At 55.5% G+C, this 21,327-nt stretch overlaps 1 protein-coding gene across 3 annotated transcripts in view; it reads right to left on the reverse strand.

Annotated features, from left to right (window-relative positions):
• SNX29 (sorting nexin 29) overlaps positions 1–21,327 on the reverse strand; it is a 475,893-nt gene that overhangs the window by 381,500 nt on the left and 73,066 nt on the right. For all 3 annotated transcript variants that reach the window (XM_059415299.1, XM_059415297.1, XM_059415298.1), the window contains exons 9-11: positions 18,250–18,368; positions 12,002–12,077; positions 10,942–11,024 (exon numbers count right to left, since the gene is read on the reverse strand). In XM_059415299.1, coding sequence (XP_059271282.1) covers positions 10,942–11,024; positions 12,002–12,077; positions 18,250–18,368 — 278 coding nt within the window. The remainder of the gene's footprint in view (positions 1–10,941; positions 11,025–12,001; positions 12,078–18,249; positions 18,369–21,327) is intronic.

The raw sequence follows: 21,327 nt of genomic DNA on the forward strand, positions 1-21,327 counted from the left end.
GACGGCAGCCCCCATCCCTAGGCACCGGTGGGAAACAGTCATGTTTGTCCACTACGGACACCACCCCGCACTGGGCTGGAGGACTCTCCAGTTCCAGGTAAGGAGGGGAAGCTGGACTACCTGATCCGAAACTCCGATTGGGATTTCCCGCTCCAGGGGGACTCATTCCAGGTAGTGGCGAGGGACGAGCACTGGGGCGGTCACTCAGTGCCCAGAGGCTACAAAGAATACATCCCCCCACATGACCCAGCCGCCTTCCTGTCCCCCGTGCAGCCATTCCTCATTTACTTGTGGGTTTTCTCACCACGGTTACTTCCAAGAGATTCTCAAGTTCCTGTGGGCAGGGTCCACAGAACAAGAACTCACACATGCTGAATGCCAAATGCACTGCCATAAGCATGTAACGTTAATGCCTCACAGCAACCCAGGGTGCTGGAACTCTTGTAACCTGTACTTTCATGATGGGGAAACTGAGGCACCGAGCTTCTGCATGGCAGAGCTGGATCTCCCACACCTTTGACTCCCCGGCACTTAGAACAGCGTGTGAGAGGCACTCGGTAAATGTTTGTGGGTGGAATAAACAAATCAACAGAGAAGTGAGGCATGCCTAAATGCCATCTGGAACATTCTAGCTACCAAGACCATGACTGCTGGTCCAGCAGGCGACTTTCTGTGAGGCGTTTCCCCTTAAAAGAAACTCGCCCAGCTCAAGGACTTGTGACAGCCGTTACCAGCTGGATTCACTCCTTGTGTTTAAGGGGGCAAGGGGCTCGTTGTACAGGCAAAGCAGCGGCCTGCTGGCCACCCCCCTCCCTGCCTCCATCTGAATCGTCCAGCCCTGGGCCAAGCCACAGGCTGGCCGTAGGGCCTTGCCACCTCCTCGGGATCAGAATCATTACGACGGCACTCTTCAAGCTGCAGAATGTTTGGAATCGCGTTGCCAGGCAATGAGCCGGACCCCCTCGCTCGCATTGAGAATCCCGTCCAGTAACAGCCAGGACAAAAAAGGAACCACTGACAACCACGAATGCTTTTCCTGCCCTCTGCCCCGGCTCAGTATCAGAAGTGAGGAGAAATCAAAACGAAATCATCACACTGAGCATCTGGGCTTACCCCTCTCTACCACCTACCCCTCCCCAACCCACCCCCAGCCCCCCCAAAAGGGAAAAGATTAGGCAATGATTAGGCAATGATTAGGACTGCGATGATGAATACAGCTCCATGGATAATTCACTCTGTTTCATGAGAAGCAATGACAAAGGAGAAATATTTTCTAATTAGCCTATTTTCCTTTTGCAAAACAGGGCCAGACACCTACACCGCCGCAGAAAGCCACTGGCAACCGCCGCTGCACTCACGGCCGATACACCGTTCCGTGCATGCCCAGTGCTCTCCAGCTAGAGAGGGCCCTTGCTCCCGCGGCCAGCACCACCCCCACCTCGCCGTTAAAACAGGGCCCAAGCTCTGGGCATCAAAAACCCAGACAGCAACAACCCACGGCGGCAGGAGAGCGCGGCCGGGCGAGGCAGAGAAAGAGCCGGAGCGCCCCCTGGTGGCCGCGGGGCTGCCCTTCCTGCACTGCGCCCGAAGGAAGGCTGAGCCGCTTGTTGCTTCCACCTTCCACCTCCCAAATGATCATACGGTCCAACAAAGAGCTCAGTTCAGGAGTAGAAACTCATTTTCGTACAGCGGGAGCGAAGGAACGTGCGGCTGACGTAAATGCCAGTAAGTACCAACGGAAGGAATTCTCAGGAAACTGGGCCCCAAGGAGCCGCACGTGCTGCCTTTGACGGTCTCTGCAGCTATGGGGACGATGACCCGGCTGTCATGTACTCTGGCGCGTTGTGCAGGTGCTCTTCTGATGCACCAGCCCCGCTAAATCATCCCGCTGTGATGACGGAACGAAGCGACTCCCAAAGGCACACCCAAGAGCAAACGCTCTCTGGGGTCTGTCATTTCGTCGGTTTCATTGGGCTTCCTCCTTCTCTTAAGTTCCATTCCCTGAGCCAAGCAGGAGGCAAGTGGTCAAAAAAAAAGGAAAAGGTCTAAAATAAAATATGGTTCCTGGAAAACAGCCCCGCTGCCTCCTTCTTTCCTATCATGAAGTCTCTCGGCCCCGGCACTACGGACCTGTGGGGCTGGCCCGTCCCCTGCTGTAGTGTCGTCCTGTGTGTGGTGGGACGTTAGCAGCACCCCAGCCACTACCCAGGTGAAGCCAGCAGCATCCCCACCCCCATGACACCCAAAAATGTCTCCAGGTACTGCCCAATGTCCTCCAGGGGCTGAAAGTGCCCGTCACTGAGAACCACTGTCCTATCTGACCCTCGGTTTCCATTCTTACAGCCTCACAGAAAGAGGGTACACACTGACCTCCTCTCAACTAGGAGGAAACGTTAAGGAGTAAGAGCCAGGCAGAGGGAACTGTCTCGGCCTGTGCAGCAGGGGGGGTGCGAGTGAAACAGGAAATCGGGTCCATCTGCTGGCAGCTCAAGGCCCAGGTACTGCCTTCGATGGTCAGCCAGCAATGTAACCTACAAGCGAGGTTCCCAACAATCACACGTACGACATGCCAGGTGCTCTCCACGACATGCTTTTCCCGTTTTTCTTACCAAGGTATGATTCACATGGAATATCTTCAGGACTTGTCCTGGGTTAGTTCACTGCATCCTCACAATCCTATTAGATGTGGACTATCATTCACCCCATTTTACAGATGAGAATACAGAGGCACAGGCAGGCCACATAACGTGCCCGAGCTCCCACTGCTCAGCTGTGGAGGGAGGCGAGTAAGAAGACAGCGATCGACCCGGTAGGAACGTTGGCGTGGAAGACCCACAGCAAGGATAACCACCCCCAGACTCACGATGCGCCGTTTCCGCAAACTGAGCATCCACATGGTCCTGTTTCCCAAGGTCCGGAAACCTCTGAGGAAGAATGATGAAAGGAATTCTCCCCAGGAAAGATCCACATGTGAGCACGAACACACGAAAACAACCTTGCACACGATCACAGGGCTTCTGCGGGCTCTGAAGCTCTCCGCCGGATTCCAGGGAAACATGCGACAGCAAGATACTTTGGGCTCCAAGCCAGACACTGCACAGACCTCGTGAAGAATCCTGTAAGCAGGTTAACACTTCATGTCCTTTCGGGAACTGGGAAACAGAGGTCAGAGCAGGTAAAGCACTTGCCCAAGGTCACAGAGCTCGTGCAGAGCGACACGACGGTCGGCCTGAGCTCAGTGTTCTTTCCACCCCAAAAGGCGGCCTTCACAACTCAACTCAGCTGCGACCACCCACGCCAGAATACTACGAAAATAAAGGATGCGTAAAGAATTTATACGTCTCAGCGAACAGCACTGGTGAGAGAAACTTGGCAGCCACTGTGCAGATAAGGGCTGCCGGCCACCCAGAATCAAAACCCAAAGGTGGCCTTTGCCATTCACAGAGGTTAACTGCCCCTTCCCAACTCTGTAAGACAGCATCTCTTCCAAGCAGTCCGCAGGCGTCCGGGCACTCACACAAACCCCACCCGGCCTCTCTCCAAACGGCCATGCCTCCTGCATCGGCCGACACCTGGCCCGGAGTCGGAAAACTACGGGCCAAATGTCAGCATCAGTAGGTTTATGCTTACGAGCTTCCCGAGCCAAAGGTCATTCAAAGTCAGCTCAACAGTCAACACGTCTGCAAAGGAGGCCGTCGGCTCGGAGAGAAGGAGAGGCCTGCAGTGACACAGCAACAAGCCTGACCAGGCAGGATACAAGAAACATCCCGACTTTGACGACTTGGCTCTTTCGTGGTCGCAAAGGGGAATGTAGGGTCGATGACCCCTTTCCCGGGCAGACGGTCAGAAGTGCCGGGAATCCTGGAGGGCAGCCTCCTCCACTTTAAAGTTGGGGAAACTGAGGCAGAGAGTGACCAAGGGACCCACTGCTATCAGAGCCAGTGTCAGCACCAAGTTTTCAATCCCCAAGCTAGTGCTCCTTCTGCTAGCACCAGCTGCCTGCTCCCTGGTGTGGGGCAGGTAGAAGATCCACTCGCTCCCCTGCCCCCACGTGTAACTCAAAGTCCTGGGCTTGTGCCATAGACCAAGCCAGAGATGTAGCAGTGATCATGGGACTTGCTTGTGGGTCATTCCTGCAGAACACTTTTTAAAGTTATAGAAAATTTTTAAAAATGTGTTTTAAGTTTAAAAAAATGTTTTAACAGTTTCCAGGCTTTGAGGGGGGTGCCCGGGTGGCTAAGTCGTTAAGCCTCTGCCTTTGGCTCAGGTCATGATCCCAGGGTCTTGGGATAGAGCCCTGCATCAGGCTCTCCGCTCAGCAGGAAGCCTGCTTCCCCCTCTCCCGGTCCCCCTGCTTGTGCTTGCACATGCTCTTTTTCTCTCACACAAGTAAAAAAATAAAAACTTTAAAAATTAATAAATAAAAGTTTTCAGGCTTGTTAGAACTCGAATCAACACTGGATCGTTCCTGCACCCCCTCAACTAAAATTTCTTGAGCCACAGCGCCATGGCAGGCAGGATTTTAGGCACCGGGTGCAGGCAGTGAAAGAGCAGGCTAAGCAGCCATCTTTGAGGAACTCAAGTCCTGTGGGGACACAGAAAACGGACCGTATGTTCAGGTCAGGACCATTTTGAAAACCTGCAATCAGCAGACGTGGAGGAACAGAGTGGGTGGTACTGGCAAGCTCTTTAGGATGTGTGGTCAGAGGAGGGAAGCATCTTTAAGAAGGGACATCTCGGGGCACCTGGGTGGCTCAGTCGTTAAGCGTCTGCCTTCAGCTCAGGGGTCCTGGGATCCCCCACATCGGGCTCCCTGCTCTGTGGGGAGCCTGTTTTTCCCTCTCTCACTCCCTCAGCTCTGCACCCTCTCTCTGTGTGTGTGTCTCTCTGCCAAATAAATAAATAAAACCTTAAAAAAAAAAAAAAAAGATGGACATCTCTGCAGACCTGAATACTTCCCTCTGAGGGCCAATCACCCCAGAAGCAGGGGGCTTCCAGAAACAGCGAGGAGGAGGAGAGGAAGGAAACCCCAGCTCCCCCACATCCTGGCACTCAGACCTTCCACAGACTCCCTCGGCCTGTTTCCTTCAACTAGAAGACGAGGCCAACACACCCACTTTGCAGGGATGCTATGACAACTGAGCGATAACAGGAGTACAGTCTGGGTCACAACAGGCGACACGATGGAGATGAGCATACTATTAATCTCCTCCAGGCACTCCTTGAAGGAAACTGGAATTGCCCCAGAGACCGGTATGAACTCATGAGCTGACCTGCTACCTGAAGATGGACGGGCCAAGGACCAGGATGGAAACATCAGGGACCAGGTCCACAATCCTAGGGGTCTCGGCTCTAACTGCGGTTTACAGCTTAAACCCTTGGGGCTGCCGAATGGGCTCCAAACTGATCCCCCCCAAAGGTCTCCAGAAGTAAGTGCCTTTACATATGACATTTTACATATGAGGAACAGGGTCCCAGAGAGTCTGGAGGCTAAAAAAGAGAGAGAGAGAGAGAGGAAGGGAAACCCAGCCAGGAAACCCTGGAGCCAAGGCCAGACCCCAGGGTGGCTGCACCGAGTCACACCCCGCCCCCCACAACATGAAGCCGTCCTCCCCCTGCTCTCCTGCAGCACTCAGCATGTCCCTGCATGACGGGTGCGAGGGCTCGGGGCCCAGGGCACTGCCTGGGAGCTACCGGCAGCTTGAAGGAGTAGGGACAGCCATGTCAGCTCAGGAGTCCCCAGCCTGTGCGGCACAGGGAGGCCTTCAAATGCCTTGGAGCAAGCAAGGCCACCGGGGCCTCCAGGAAGGACCGGGAGGCAGGCTCCTGAGGACACTTCAGGTAGCAGACGAGCCGTAGGACCTGCCATAAGAGCAAGTGGCCATGGCCCCAGGACTCTGGCTTAAGACCCTCACCCCACTTCCCACTGCTGCTGGGATCGGAACGGACGGCGGGCCCTCTCCGGCATCCTCGGCTCGACTCTCCCCTCTGCCCAGCCACGCTTCCACCGTCTCCATCCACCGCCAAAACCCCTCACCCCCCACCCTCGGCTCTGCCGCACCAACCCGTCTTAATGACACACACCGAGACCCCCTGCTCCGTGCCCCACCTTCCTAGCCTTTGCGATGTACCAGCCAAGTTCACGTGTCTGTCCATGTCACCGGTGTCTGTCCTCCCCTCTGGCCTGGCAACTCCCTGGGGCAGGCTGTTGGCCTCTTGCTGCCTAACACACTGGCCAAGGTAAGCACGGGGCGGGGGGTGGGGTGGGGGGTGCCTCGAGCCACGCGACCAGCGCCAGGAGCAGCAAGTAGCACTCTGTGCCCCATTCCCACGTGGTCTCCACACCAGGAAGAACAGGGTTGGGAGCTGGGAAGGCTGAAGATCCCAAAACAAAGGATGTGAGCAACCCATGTAACTGGGGTGTGGGGGAGGTTACGAATGTTAAAGGCCTGGAGAGGACAGCCCCTCCAGGGGAAGCCGCCCCAGCCAGCCGCTGAGTGCCGCTTTCCCGGCTCTTAAAGTAGCAGATGCATGAAAACGCCAGCAACTGGGCACCTGCGTGGGTCATTCGGCTAACATCTGCCTCCTGCCCAGGTCATGATCTCGGGGTCTTGGGATCAAGCCCCGAGTCAGGCAGCAGGGAGCCTGCTTCTCCCTCTGCCTGCCACTCTCCATGCTTATGTGCGCTCTCAAATAAATAAAATCTTTTTTTAAAAACTACAAAAAAAAAAAAAAAAATGTTAGCGACTACGGAGGGTGGAGGATAAGGAAACCGGCAGCTGTCATCCCGCTGTCAACACGGTCCCTCCGGACACGAGACAGCTGAGAACAAAATCATGAATACGGGACCCACCATTGGCCTGCTCGCCCCACACCCCAAGAATTTACCACAAAGGAACACGGAGCAGAAAAAAAATAATTTCCTCCAAGATGGCGCTGATTCTCATTTTTCCTTACAGTGAGAGAAGACAGCGGGAAAACAAACGAACGGGGCTGGTGCACCCCCTCCCCCCAAAATCCCCAGTAAACTGGAATACTACACAGCCATTCAGCAGGAGGACCAGGGAGATGAAGAGGGGAAAGTGCTAGAAAACAATGCTAAGAAAGCAGAATGCAAATAAGCAGGTTGGTAAGCAGCGCTATCTACACAACTTACACTCTGCTCTGATGCAGATTCTCTTCTCAGCAAACGGGTGTTTCCGGCATCCCGGTGTCTGGATACGGAAACAGGCCGTGAGAGGTTCGAGACCCAGGGGGAGCCTGGGGAACTGGGCAGCCGGCCTTCAGCCTGCCCCTCCGGGCCGAGACGGCACCAGGCGGTCTGCAGTACCCCCCGGACGGCCCCGCGCACCCCGAACGCAGACACACACACACATACACCTGCCCGAATGGCAAGTGCCCGGAGGCAGAAGCATCGGTGATCTCCTGAGCGTCAACTGTCTTCACTACTTTGCTAAATCATTACTTCCTCCCAACAGGCTCTGCGTGGTCTTAACTACCAAAGGGCGTCGGAGAAAGAGCGGGAATGTGAGCCTGGTCACGCCAATCTCTCTTGGGCACTTCATGACGAGAACATACACCCACAAAGCCCAGGACCACACCCTGTGCCACTTCAGAGGCCCCCAGGAGGGGAAGGCTGCCGGAGAGGACCTGCCTGTCATCCCTGAGCACCGAGGATGACACAGCCCCGCTCTAGTGCCACCACAGTGCCGGGCAGCCCCCATACCCAGGACTGGGTGCAGCTGGGGAAGGCACCTAGCAGGGCATGAGGGAGGGTTCTCTGTGTCGTAGAGAAGAATTGGGGCCCCTCCGCCAGGCTCTGCGGGGTTTCTGAGAGTCACGCATCTCCCGACTCGACGCCCGTGTGCTTCCCATGCTGGGATAGGACTCTTCATCTGGAGTCGCACAGCTCTTGGGACACATTCTCAGGACTCCCCAGGACTGAATGAGCCCCCCAGCCCCTGCCAGCCAAAATCCCCATGGGAAGCTCTAACCTTCAAAGGGACTGTGTTTGGAGGTAGGACCTGTACGGAGGGAATTAAGGTTAAATGAGGTCCTGAGGGAGGGACCGCATTTCAGTAGGCCGGGGTCCTCGCAAGCAGAGAAGACACACCAGGAATGTGGAAGCAGGCAGAAAAGGCCACCTGCGAGGCAGGGACAGCGGCCTCGCCTGCAACCAGCACCGAGGTCACCTGGACCTCCAGCCTCTGAAACTGCGCGAGAGACTTGCTCAGGCCTCCCGGGCGGTGGTACTGTCACGGCCACCCCAGCAGACACCCTGGACCCCCAGACAGGCTCTTCTTATTTTTCTGGGACGTCACAGGGGCAGAGGCAGGACGAGGCAGACACACATCAAAGTCACCTTCCACCCCAAATTTCTAAGAACCCAGGTCTCTCATCCGGAGCACACCCAGGAGACACGGTGCCACCAGCCCCTGCCCCAGGCAGCGCACCATCACGCCCCACAAAGTCCACTAACACAGAGAATCAAGGGTCAAGATGTGGGTGTGGTGACACATCTGGAGATTCATGGGACAAACTCTGGGTAGGTCCCTCCTTGCCAAAGATACCAAATAATAAAACCAGATCGACAATTCTGGAAGATGGGATATCCGAGTGCAGACAAGACGAAATCTCCGCCATCAGCACACAATGAATGACCACAGTGCCGATGCCCAAGCAGGGCCCGCTGCTTCCTCCAGCCCAACGTGGCCCAGGAGGCCCCAGAGCCTCGGACAAAGCAGACATGGTGGTCAGCTGCAGGAGGGGGCGCCTCCCCAGGGAGCACGAACCCCGCCTGGAAGCATGCCGCTGCGTAACCGCTGGGGCGCCCGAAGATTCCTGCACCCGGACAAGGGTGAGGCCTGGTGTGCGAGCCCGCAAGCTCGGGGGCGCTGTTCTTTATAAGACAAACGTAAGTAAGGCAAAACCTGGTGCTCTTTGGGGCAGAAACACCTGAGAGCCAGAAAAATGTCTGGGATCTCAACACAAGGTGTAACCCACTCAGAGAGAAAGCACTGTAGACACAGAAAGACGAGGCAGAAAGGAGCAGGGACCCCCAACAAGAGGGCTTCTGGGTGTTCTCAATCCTTCTGGTTTCTTCCCAGAAAAAGGTGTGAGTTTAGCACTAGGATATCCCCAAGCCCCCCGTGCTGCTGCTCAGTCACTCGCCTCTCCTTATGGCAATGGGAGGGGGTCTCGGACAGAAGCTGGCCTTGACATCCAGGCCGACTCCATACTGGGTCCTCTCCAATGTCTTAATTTTCAGCTACCCGCCATTTCCGTCAACTGACAGTGGCTCTCCACTCACTGTACTCGTGCAAAGTTCCCTTTTCCAGTAAAGGCATTCAGGTTTTCTTAAGTGCACCCACTTAAAAAAAAAAAAAAAAAAAAAAACACATTGCAGGGTAAGAACTAGTACAGTGGTAAATAAGTAACAGAACTGGGGCGCCTGGCTGGCTCAGTCGGTGAAGCTGCTGTCTTCGGCTCAGGTTACGGTCCCAGAGTCCTGGGATAGAGTCCCACATCGGGCTCCTTGCTCAGCGGGGAGCCTGCTTCTCTCTCTGCCTCTGCCTGCCGCTCCCCCTGCTTGCGCTCTCTCTCTCACTTTCTCTCTCTGACAAATAAATAAATAAATAAAATCTTTAAAGAAATATTAAGTAACAGAACTTTGGAAGCCAGCGACGTCTAGCCTGGGTGCCCCATATGCGTCGATCTACAGATAACCACACGGCTGAACTCCCGCCGTGACAAACCACACACTTTCATTACAGACACAGACTGGTCATGTGCACTGCGCCACCCTACAGAGTCCGGTCACTTCCTTCTTCGTCTCCGACTCAGAGAATGCCGGCTAGCTCCCAAGCTCCACTCTTCCTTCCCTAGCAGTGAAAACCCTACTGGGGGGCAGGAGGACTCTGCCTCCCTAGCAGCCAGGGGAGGCCATGGGGCTGATCCGGGCCATACCGATGGGCTACTGTGTGCACTTCCTGGGATGGGGCCTCCTGTTCTGTACCACCTGTTTGGGCCCACTCTGCAGTCCAGTGAGGTCATGGGCCTCTTCTCAAAAAATAGTTCAAAACACATAAAACACACCAGACTACAAAGGAAATGGATTCTATTGAAAAAGAACTATCAAAATGTAAAAAAATTAAAGTGACATAGGAATACATAGAATTCTTTATTATCGCACTGAAAACTGTTGTCCAGGAGAAACAACATTCTGAGATTTTGTTCATGTCATGGTTCTCGCAGGCGCCTGTGACTTTCACAAAGCAAAATCACCCATTTTGCTAAACTGCTATGGTTTCTATGGTTTGCTTCTACCTTCATAACTGAAGGCAATGTACATTTCAGGCAAAAGCTAGAGAAAAAAGTTGTAACTTCTTTCCCTAAGAAAGTTCAGACCTACCTATGGAAATGAAGGAAGTCTCTCCTTTGCTCCTTCCCCTTTCTTGCTACCTGGGAGGAGAATGGGATGGCTGGAGCCACAAGAGCCATTTTAAACCATGAGGCTAGATGGAAGGAGTCCCAGTCTCTGACGAATATAGAGATATACTCTTCCTTCCTCACAAAAAGGATTCCTCCAGAGCTACAAAGGAAATCCAACTAGCACAGTTCCTCTGTAGCTGACGACCTTCCAGGATGCAAACCCCCAAACCTTAAACAACACAAGTTTCCCTCTGGCTCAGTGCTGCTCCGTCTCTGCAGCCTGTCCTCTAGAGCGTGCACACACCCAGGCACCGAGTATTAGCTGCAGTTCAGGAAGCTAAGCTCCGAACACCACACTTCGACTCCACGACCAGGTACACACACACACCTGGCTCTACACCGCATTGCATGAAGTCCGCAGTCACACAGGAGCAAGGGCAAAGGCACTCCACTGATGGGCAGGCCCAAGGCTCACCCGGTGTTGGTGGAGGACACTCAGAAAGTACTTACTAATTGTCATCGATTCTGGCACGGAGGCAGAAGGTAACAGGTTGCTCAGAGGGCTTCCCTGGCTGGGAGGACTGGCTTCCACACTGGGAGAAGGCAGACAGAAGGAAGTTACACTCGGCCGCTCAAAATATACAACTTCACCATTCAAAAACCAAGCAGGTGTAAGGGTACTCAGGTGCACCTGCTAAAAGCCCGGGAGGCAGCCCTCATCATGTGTGGATTCCCTACTTGCAAATTTGCCTTCTCGCCGAAGTCTGTGTATGTCCCCGAGATCAATACTCAGTATTTGTCTAAAATAAACAGCAAAAAAGACTCCGTGTCCTGGAGGGACCTGGTAACCCCAGTCCTCCCTGACTGTGTACAAACTATTCGGGAATCTATAGGCCTTGTCCCTGTCGGGGAGCAGAGCCCTGTCCATAACATCAAGCACACTTCGGGGTCATCAGGGACTCCCACCCCGGAGCTAAGGCTGAAAATGCAGATGGGATCTATCCCTATTCACCCAATTTGCACCAAATTAAAAGCACAGAGAGAAAAACAACTGGAAGAGTAACGAGGCTCCAGGGCATCGGGGAGATTTCAGTGCCCATCTGAGCTCTACCGCCCAACATCCGGGGACTTTGAGCAGCTGTTTCCCTTTGAGACACTTTTGTTTGAAAAGCAGAAAAACCCATACGGGGCTCACTACCATATGCCAGACTCGGCACTTCTCAAATACAGGAGAGCTAAGTGGCTCAGATATTATATAATCAAACCGTGCCTTATTGTGATCAAATGCTAACATCAAGCATAATGGGAGAGGAGGCACCCAGGCATGACCCCCAAAACCATAAAAGCAAAGGCGGAATGCAAATGAAGTTTGCTAAACACCGCCTCTCGCGTTCCGACGCCCTTGGCAACTTCACGTTCTACGATCTAAGCTAAACCTGGACATATACGTGAAATAACGCCTTGACCTTACAACCCGGCAGGTGTACTCCGATCTTTAAAAGAGAATAAAACACACAGTTGTGAACAAGACAACTCAATCCCAAAGGCAATCTGGCTCCAGAATACTGACCTGTACCGGGGGCCGGGCTCCGGGAGAACGTGGTCCTCCGGTCCTGTCCCGTTCTCCAGGCTTCCAAGGGGGGCATCTGTGCGGAGAGAGCAGTCGCAGAGAGAAAGTCAGCTGTCTGTTTTCATCTCATTCTCTCCGTGAGGCAAGGACACAGTGCAGACACTGCCTCATCTGCTAAATCAGTCGACTTAAAATGTTTCCTCACCTGCACAGTGGATTTTAATCTGCTACTTGTTTCGTGTTTTGGACCATCATCTCAGATGTGGCCGCGGTCACTGATACGAGACCCCATCCTCCCACTTAACCTTTTTGACCTTGAGCCACCTGGAATTGTGCGTGAAGTCCATATTCAGAGCCAGCCTCAGAATCAGGGAATAATAATCAGCTTTCTGATGGACAAAACAGCTCTCGCTGTAGTGGCTCACGACAGACACAAGGGGGCAGCACAGTCCAACCGCTGACCATGTCTGTCTGCATCAAAACCAAGTGCCCTGCTGCTTTCTAGAAAGATGCCTCCCCACACACAGGGGTGTGTGGGAAAGGCATTCAGAAGAAGGGAGCCCACAGATAATCTCTAGAAGCACTAAAGATTTTCATAAACGTATTAGCGGCTGTTCAGGTCTCTTTCCAGAAAAAAGTGCAAAGCCACGGCCCTTAGGCTGGATGGTGACATGAAGGCCGGGGTCAGCCATGGTAACACGTGCCCTTTGGAGACACTCGCCGCTTTCTCTCAAGGCCGACTGCAGAGCCAGGCCACGATGGGGGGTGGGGCACAGAGGTGGAAGGGGGCACACCTCAGGGCCCACAGCGCTGCGGCCGCCTCCCTGCCATTCCTGTTTTCACCGGAGTTTCCTGCTCCTGCTGGAGATCCCCCAGTTCTTAAGGGACTGTACTCAGGGAACCCTTAAGAGAAAACGTCTCTTTGACACTGCTGTCCCCGTTAAGCTATTCCACTTACTCTTTTTTTTTTTTTAAAGAAGTTTGAGAGGAAAACAGCAAGCGTGTCCCCCTCGGCCTCCCCTGCCCTCCTCTGAGCATTGTGGTGAGTTTACCGGGCTGGGCTCTGCCTCCAGCGTTAAACCGAGAATCTCTGCGACTCGGCTTCCTCGACTAGGGAAGGGCTAACCGCAGCGGCTACCACACGACATCTTAATAATACCAACACGTGATGAAACTCATGTTGTGACACACGCATGCTTCAGCGGGAACGCTCGGGGACTGCTAGCGCAACTCGCTCTGGAACGCCGCCCGCCTACCACAGGCTCCTGCCACCATCACACACACACACACACACACGCACGCACGCACGCACACACACACACACACGCACACACACACCGCCTCACAGCCTTTTCTCGGATTCCCTCGTGAAGACATCTCTGGATCGCAGCTCAGAGGCCTCTGTCCCCCTCGGCAAACCCAACAAGGTCCTGGCCCCAGCTGCCAGCAGGCTGAAGAGGACAACCTCCCAAACACGGGCCTGTGGCTGGGACCTCAATCCTGAATCCTCGTCCCACGGGGCTCGCTGCCTGCCTGGAAGCTCCACCGGGATGCCTGCAGGGCCCACCGCCTGGTCACGACTGTCCAGAGCACTCCCGTCTGACACCCTCTCCACGGGGCCGTCACCTCCCCCCATCACAGAGCTCAAGGTGCCCCATGTCCGCCATTCCTTGTCCACAGTCGTGTCCACCGCCACCCTAGTGCTGAGGCTCCATACCTTCTAGGGGTCTCCACAGAGGGTCCCCACAGTCCTGCCCCACCTGTTAATCCAACTCACCGCTGTCAGATTCCTCTCCCTGAAGCAAAACAGGGACTCCAACATGCACAGCAGCACTCCATAGCTGGAGGAAAGGCCGCCATCACCCACCAGCATTTCAGATCCCAGGCCTACTCGGCCCCAGCGACGTCCCACCAGAACACAGCCCGTGAGCCGGGACGCGGCAGTGGGCCTGATATACTGGGGCCACAGAGCAAGTGCTCACACAGGCTGTGTCACTCACCATCGAGGCGCCCTCTGAGGGGCGCGCTACTACCTTAATTTTACAGATGTGGAGATGGCGCTGGAGGACTTCAGTGATCTGCCCAAGATCGCAAGGTAACATGCGAGGGTCTGAACCGCACTGTGCCCAGCGGTAGAGCTGAGTCCTTGCCCGCTTCACGGCCTCTCTCACAGCAGATCTGAGCTACGAGCCTCTCCCTCCACGGGTCCTTGCACTCCCTGCCTTATTCCTTCGTCTACACTGCATCTCCACCTGGACCACGTATTTCCAACTGCCAGGTGTCTGCTCCCTTTGGCATGCCCCATCCCCATGGACTCTGCGCACCCACCACTCACCCACTCAGCAAAGGACCCTTGAGCGCCCCACTGTGCGCCTAGCTCTGGCCTGGGTCAGGGTCATACTAGAACCAGGCAGACATGGACCTGCCCGTACAGATCTCAGAGAGTAGCAGGGGGACAGGACTTACCAGGTGATTACACACCCACACACTCGATTACAAGCTGAGGTCAGGGCACAGGGGACACAGGAAGTCTCTGGCAGTGGTGAACTTGAGACCTGGCCTGCCAGAGGAGGGGATAGAAGAGCCCTTAATGAGCCACCACCACATGGGCTGCCTCCTGAAGGATGTGCGCAGGGGGCAGGAGGAGAGAGACTAGAAGTGGAAGCAGGCCAGCGTGTCTAGGGGCCTGGAGCTAAAGAGAAACAGGAGATCAGGCTGTGCACTGAGCCGGGGACTGGGGGGCCGCCATGAGGATTCTGGATTTTATCCTCACTGCGCCAGAAAGGTTCGGAGCAAGGGAATGATACAATTTGATGTGTGCTCTAAGAGATCCCTCTAGTTGCTGTAAGAACAGCCAGGGTGGGGGCAGGAGTAGAAGCAGGGAGAGTTGTTGATGTGCCTTGGGCCCCCCTTGCCTGCAAAACTCCGGGGGGGGTCACCTCTGGATCCCCCCAGAGCCCAGGACGGTGCTGGCGCAGAGCAGGGCCACCCGCCGGCGGCATACAGAAAACCATGAGCGCTGAGAGGCACAGGACCCCCCTGAGAGGGGTGGGAACCACACAGCACGCAGGCCGGGTGGGCACCACAGTCCCCTGCCACCGCAGGCGGTTCCAGCACCCTCCAGGAGCACGCGCCCAGATCAACCACCTCAGAGTGGAGCAGCGCAGCCACAGAGCTGCCCCAACGTCACCAAGGAAGCCCGCTGGCCCCGCGGTGGGACACGGAGCTGAGGAGCGTTACACCTGGTGAGGGGACCCAAGGTTTCAAATGAACAAACGGACTCTGAAGCTGCTGAAACCCAACACTAAGCCCAGGACCCCCAGGGAGGAGCGGAGCTGTAACGTTCTCACACGTGCTGCAGGTAGAGGCGGTGGCCGCCCACCTCCGGTGAGTGCTCGCGTGGAGGGAAACCTCGGGGGTGCGCTCCCTGCAGCTTCAGAGAGATGATGGTATACGTGATCTGCTGTGTGCAGGTAACGGACACGCCCAGAGGAGTGACTGGAGCGAACCCTGCGCACGGGTCTCATGTGACCCTGACGGGTGTGTTCCTTCTCGGAGCCTTGGACCCCAGAAACGCAGCTCCAAAGCCTGGCCCCCTTGTCCACAAAGCCTCCTTATCCAAGAAGCAGGAGGAGGATATTTCTGTGTTGAGAGCCCCCGTCTCTGCCACGTTCTCCCTCCCAGATTTAGCTACCGAATCACTCCTCCTTCTCCACCACGGGCCTCCCTCCCCCTCCCGCTAAATGCCCCCAGGGTAGCAACCCTAAGGCCACCAGCACTTTCAAAGATGCTGGGAAGGTCTCCTAAGGGTAGAGCCCAAAGCTGTCATGAAACACACAAATGGCTCCCGGGCTAGAGTGAGAGAGAATAAGTTGTTAACCTTGATCGAGTGGGAGGGTATCGATCAGAAGGGACAGCAGTCAGAGATGAGCGAAAGAGCACAGTCTGAGAGAGACATGCTGACAGTGTACCCACAGCTGCCCAGGGAAAGGCCCCCCAAGGAAAAGGGGATCAGGCCAGGAGGGACTCGAAGCAACCTGGCCTTCCAATCAGGTAGCAGACTCCCCCGGCTCTGATTCTAGTATCTTCTGCAGCGCAAACATCATTTGTCTTCCTATGCAACTCTTACCAGCAGCGACTCTGCCCCCGAGGCTGTCACCAGCTTCCAGGACTCCTGGCAGCTTTGTTACTACAGTAAATTAAAAAGTTGGCAGACCGGCTCACACACAGCATCTCTGATGAGGATACTCAAGATACGCGGGGGCTCGGGGTCCCACGACAGTGACAAGATGAAGCCTCTGGGTCTGGAAGGGTGACAGGCAGAGGTGGGGCCGCGGGAAAGCTGCCAGGAGGATGCCTTCCCGCGAGGATGCTGGAGGCCGGCCAGCAGCTCCTTTCCCTGAAGGAGAGCCCACAGAGGGAGGAAGAGCGCTGAGCTCCGTAAGACTAAACCCAAGAGAACGGCCCTCAACCCCAGGTCTGACAGTCGAGAGGAGCCCGGCTGAGAAAGGAAGGGGCTTTGAACACCAAGTGCAGGCACCTTGACACCCCAGCGACCGGGGGCCTCCTTGGTGGGGAGGGAGACAAGGCGACTGGGGCCCTGCGTCGGCAGGTGGAAGTCATGTGGTCCCGGAGCGAGGTCAGGACCGGCTGCTCTCTGCAAGCCCCGCCCCTTCTCACACACCCTGTCCGAGAGAGCAGTGCCCCTGATGGGCCCTGGCAAGGTAACCAAGCCCACCCACTGGCCATCTGGGCCACATATGGTCCCCTGGGGAACGCAGCAGCTGGCGCTGGCCTGGCCTGCAGACACCAGCTCGAGCCACCAAACCAGCACCCCCAGGGGACATCAGTGGAGACCCAGGAAGAATTTCCTGCCAGTATGGGGGGGCCATTCAGCCGAGGCCAAATGGGGAGGGCTCAAGAGTGGCAAGAGAGAGCAAAGCCTCTCAAAGGAAAGAGGAGATGAGGCAGACCCCCTAAGGAAGTGTGGGGCGCACAGCAGGGGAGACACAGGAGCACCCTCCGTTCCGACCACCAGCTCCCGGTCCACAGACACCCCACAGCAGGGGCCCCACCACTGCCGCAGGGCTGACAGCAGGCTTCACAGGGCCTTAGCCGGTGCCTGGCCCCATGCCAGCCTGGAAAGCCTTCTGCCCTTCCTCCCAGGCTGTGGTTGAGAGAGGATGCCCTGGTCCGGACGGGCCACCTTCCAGGCTGGGGCTCACTCCACAGGCTTGCTATGTGCCAGCTGCCATCACCACCAGCAGCCACACCTTCCGGAGAGAAGACGCGCCCAGCCGACAGAGTCATGTTGCCCTGCAGGAGCCCCGGCGTCCATCGAGGACACTGCCACTCGGGAGAGGTAACCCGCCCTGCTCAGCTCCTGCGGCTCCTGGGGCGGGGCTATCTGAGCCCCACTGGAGAGGGCTGCCCGTCAGCGGCCCACCTGCTCTGCACCCCAGCTCTTTGAGCAAGTTTCCATCCCCTGCCTGGGACAAAAACAACCGTCCATCAACAGAGAGTCTGGTGAACAGACTGTCAACAGCTTCCTGAGCCATCCAGAAACCATGAAGGTTTCTTAACCCTGGCCCTGGGAGGGGGTGGCGGTGCCTGTGTAGGGGTGGGGGTCGGGGTGCCATGGGCCAGGGATGGCCACCAGCACTGCACCGTGCCGCTCACCGCGCTGGCTGCACTGCACACTCGCCCTCTGGGCACACCAGGCTCATCCACACGTACGTTCCTCCCCACCTCCGCCACCCCCCGCGACCTGCTCTAGCTCGAGAAAAAAAATGACAAACCACACGAGAGCACGTTCAACCAAACGGAAGGTGCTGGAAACGCTTACCACCCCACCAGCAGGTTCTAAGCAGGCTGCTCTCTGACCCTCCAGCACTTTGCTGCAAAGGGTACGGGGGCCTTCCGAGCTATGAGTTCTGTTAACTTTCTCCCTAAGAGGCAAATTAATGGTTACCACTTGTGGTCAGTGTGTACGTGCCCAGTTCCCCAAAACCTACTGGTAAGGAAAACAAATAGGCTCAGGGGCTCCTTCATGACTTGTCAGCTGGTTTGGCCCAATCCTCCCTCGGGAGGGAGCAACTCAAACACTCAGGATCAGCAAGAAGAGAAGCCAAACCCTCAGTCCTGCCCTGAGCCCCGTGCCTCTTTGCTCCCTCCTGTCTGCAGATGGAACCCAGACACTCCAGCCAAAGCACACGAATGGAGGGAGGGAGGAATCAGGAAGCACCCACCTGCCGGGCTGTAGGAGCCCACTCCGCTGACTGGGAAGAGGACATCGGCGTCACCGTGGAGCACCTGCAGGGGAGCCCAGCTGTGCATCTGGGAGAGGTGGGTGTCCCCATCCAGCGGCCTAAGATGAGAGAATACAGCTGCGTGACAGACAGAAGAGCCTCCGAGGGCTCAGACCACCACGAGCATCTGCCAGGCCTCCCTTAAGTTCCCTCTTGGGAACCAACCAGACCGTGACGGGGCTGAAGACGGGAGGCCCAGGCTGGGAGCGGGAGCGTGCGGTCCAGATCCGACAGTGTGCCTCCATTCCTCCAGCCAGGGTTCGCTGAGCACCTACTACGGACCAGGCTCTGTGCTCACATATATCCTGTGCTGCCCAAACCGCCAACAAATAAATGGGGTTTATCCTGCCCTTGGGGAGCTTACAGTCTGGTGGGGGACCCGGATGTGAATCACATAATCCTGCAAGACGTAAGACAGCAGTTCAGAGTCGCAGAGCGGGTCAGGAAGGCCACAGGTTAGAGGCGAGAGCTGAAGGTGAGGGCACGGGGTGGGCAGAGGGAAGAGAAGGATGGACAAGGGGGATGCTGGTGAGGGGACAGCAGGTGCCAAGTTCTGAAGCAGGAGAAAGCACGGTGTCCCCAGCTCTGAAATGATGTCAGCCATGTGACCTGGGGTTAGTGTCCCATCACCTCGCTGGTTTTCAAAGCCTCGTCAGTAGAACAGAACCAGACTGTATCGTGTCTGGTTCCCTTCCAAGAAAGGGGGTCCGGTTAACCATTACCCTGGCTCATATGACCTGTTACATCATCCCCTTATCCACGAAGGACAAAGGCGACCTGGACATCTTTGTCACGCTAGCTGGTTCAGCTCAGTGTGTTTGGGAAGGATTTGCCCACTGTAAGCGTTTGCCGCTAGACGACTAGGAACCGTTAATAAATACCAGGCTGTAGTTGCAGGGGACATTAAAGTTTACAGAATCGCTCTGCAACTCAGCTGTAAAAAGTCCAAAGCAGATCACAGTCCTACCTAGTTAACAGGGGAAGACAGGAGGGAGCAAGCAGAGAAGGAGGGAGGAGGAACGGAGCGGAGGGAAACGGGAGACGCACGGTGCAGGAGGCTATGGGACTTGCCCAAGTTCAGCACCCTGGGTGGGACCGAGGCTTCAGGGTCTGAGACCATGCCTTCCAAGTCCAATTACAGTGGGCTTCGTGGCTGCTGCCCGCCATGTGGCATGGTGCGTGTAGTGTCTCTTTGGGTTTAGAGCAGGGATCAACACAACTGTTTTCATCAAGGACCAGACAGGAAAGAGTGTAGGCTTCAGGGCCACAAGTACTCTTCTCCATGGTTGCTGTTGACAGCCCTTTGAAGAGTAACCACCATTCTTAGCTTGGGGGCGGATCTGGCCTGGAGGCTGCTTTGTCAGGGCCTTCCAGAGGCCACTTCGAGATCTTCCTGTCAGTCCTCTCTAGCTTCTGGTCAGACGTGAGGCTCTGAGCAAGAAACGGGAAATAACCCTAACAGACCTGTGCGGAATCCGTCCGTGAATCCTACAGGTCACTCCCCAGGGAGCCCCTTGGGAGAAGGCAGCAAAACCACCGGTCCTTGCAGGGACCACGACCTGCTCGAGGCGGGTGGGATTTCCCACCGTTTGTTCTGAGGGGGAAATTTTGCCACGTTCCAGAAACACAGGCGGGGCGCAGGTGAAGCCAGGCCCCGTCAGCTGAGGTTTGAGAACCCAAGCAAATGTGACCAAGGCCTCCCCCAAAATGATTTACACTGAAGTGATTCCTAAGGCAAAGACAGATTCCGAGCAGGGTGCCACAGTCGGCTTAGTGATAACAGGTGTTGCTTTTCATTAGGAAAAAGAGATGCTTATTTTAAAACCTAGAAAATGCCAAAAAGAGGAGAGGGGCGGGGACTACACCAAAAACCACACTACCCGGAACAAAACGGACTCAGACAATCTGTCCTTAGCACTTCCCTCTTCTTTTTTTTTTTTTTTTTTTAAGATTTTATTTATTTATTTGTCAGATCCAGCGAGCACAAGCAGAGAGAACAGCAGGCAGAGGGAGAGGCAGGCTCCCCGCCGAGCAAGAAGCCGATGTGGGACTCGATCCCAGAACTCTGGGTCATGACCTGAGGTGAAGGCAGACGCTTTACGGACTGAGCCACCCAGGAGACCCCATGCTTCCCTCTTTCTACACAGACGTTTCTTTAGGAGGTCCTAATGAAACTCAGTGAAGGATTTATCATTGGCTTTTGTCATTCAATATTCATTCCTAAACTGGTCTTCACACTACTGAGATACTCTAAAAGGTCACTACAAATGTTCAAGACCCCACAGGGTCCCCGGTAACTGATGAATCACTACAGTAGACACCCAACACTAATAGACCACTATGGTACCTATACTGGGATTAAAATTAAAAACTTGGGATGCCTGGGGGGCTCAGTTGGTGAAGCGTCTGCCTTTGGCTCAGGCCTGAGGCCTCAGCGTCTGCCTGATCCCAGGGTCCCGGGATCGAGTCCTGCCTCACGCTTCCTGCCCAGCGGGGAGACTGCTTCTCCCTCTGCCGCTCCCCCTGCTTGCGCTCTCTATCTTCAGACAAATAAATACAACACTTAAACATTTAAAAATTAAAATGAAATGAAAATTTTAATTTAAAAAGACAGAAGTCTGCGACCTGAAAAGATGTTCCAGAGGGAGGTACGCATCAGTAGGCCGTTAAGGCAGTTCGGCTCCGGAGTTCTGCTTCCTGAAAGGCGGACTTCGTTATCTAGGCGCAGTCACCTTTTTCCCGAGACTCTGTCCTCGGGGCACAGTCCCAGCAGGGGAATGGCAAAATCAAGTGGAATAAACATTTCTGAGGCTCCGGACTCTGTATTACACCGTCTTCCCGGAGGCCGGCGGCAGCGAGGATGGGTGAGGGCGCCCCCTGGTGCCTCCTGTGCGCCCCGCCATACTACATAACTGGGACACGCCGAGAGCAAGCACGCCCCCAAGGTGCTAACCGGGGGCTCTCCTTTCATCCAGTTCTAAATCGTGGCAAAATACAGTGTCCAGAAGCACTGTGCCC

Source organism: Mustela nigripes, chromosome 11, assembly GCF_022355385.1.
Source record: "Mustela nigripes isolate SB6536 chromosome 11, MUSNIG.SB6536, whole genome shotgun sequence".
Classification (NCBI taxonomy): Eukaryota; Metazoa; Chordata; class Mammalia; order Carnivora; family Mustelidae; genus Mustela; species Mustela nigripes.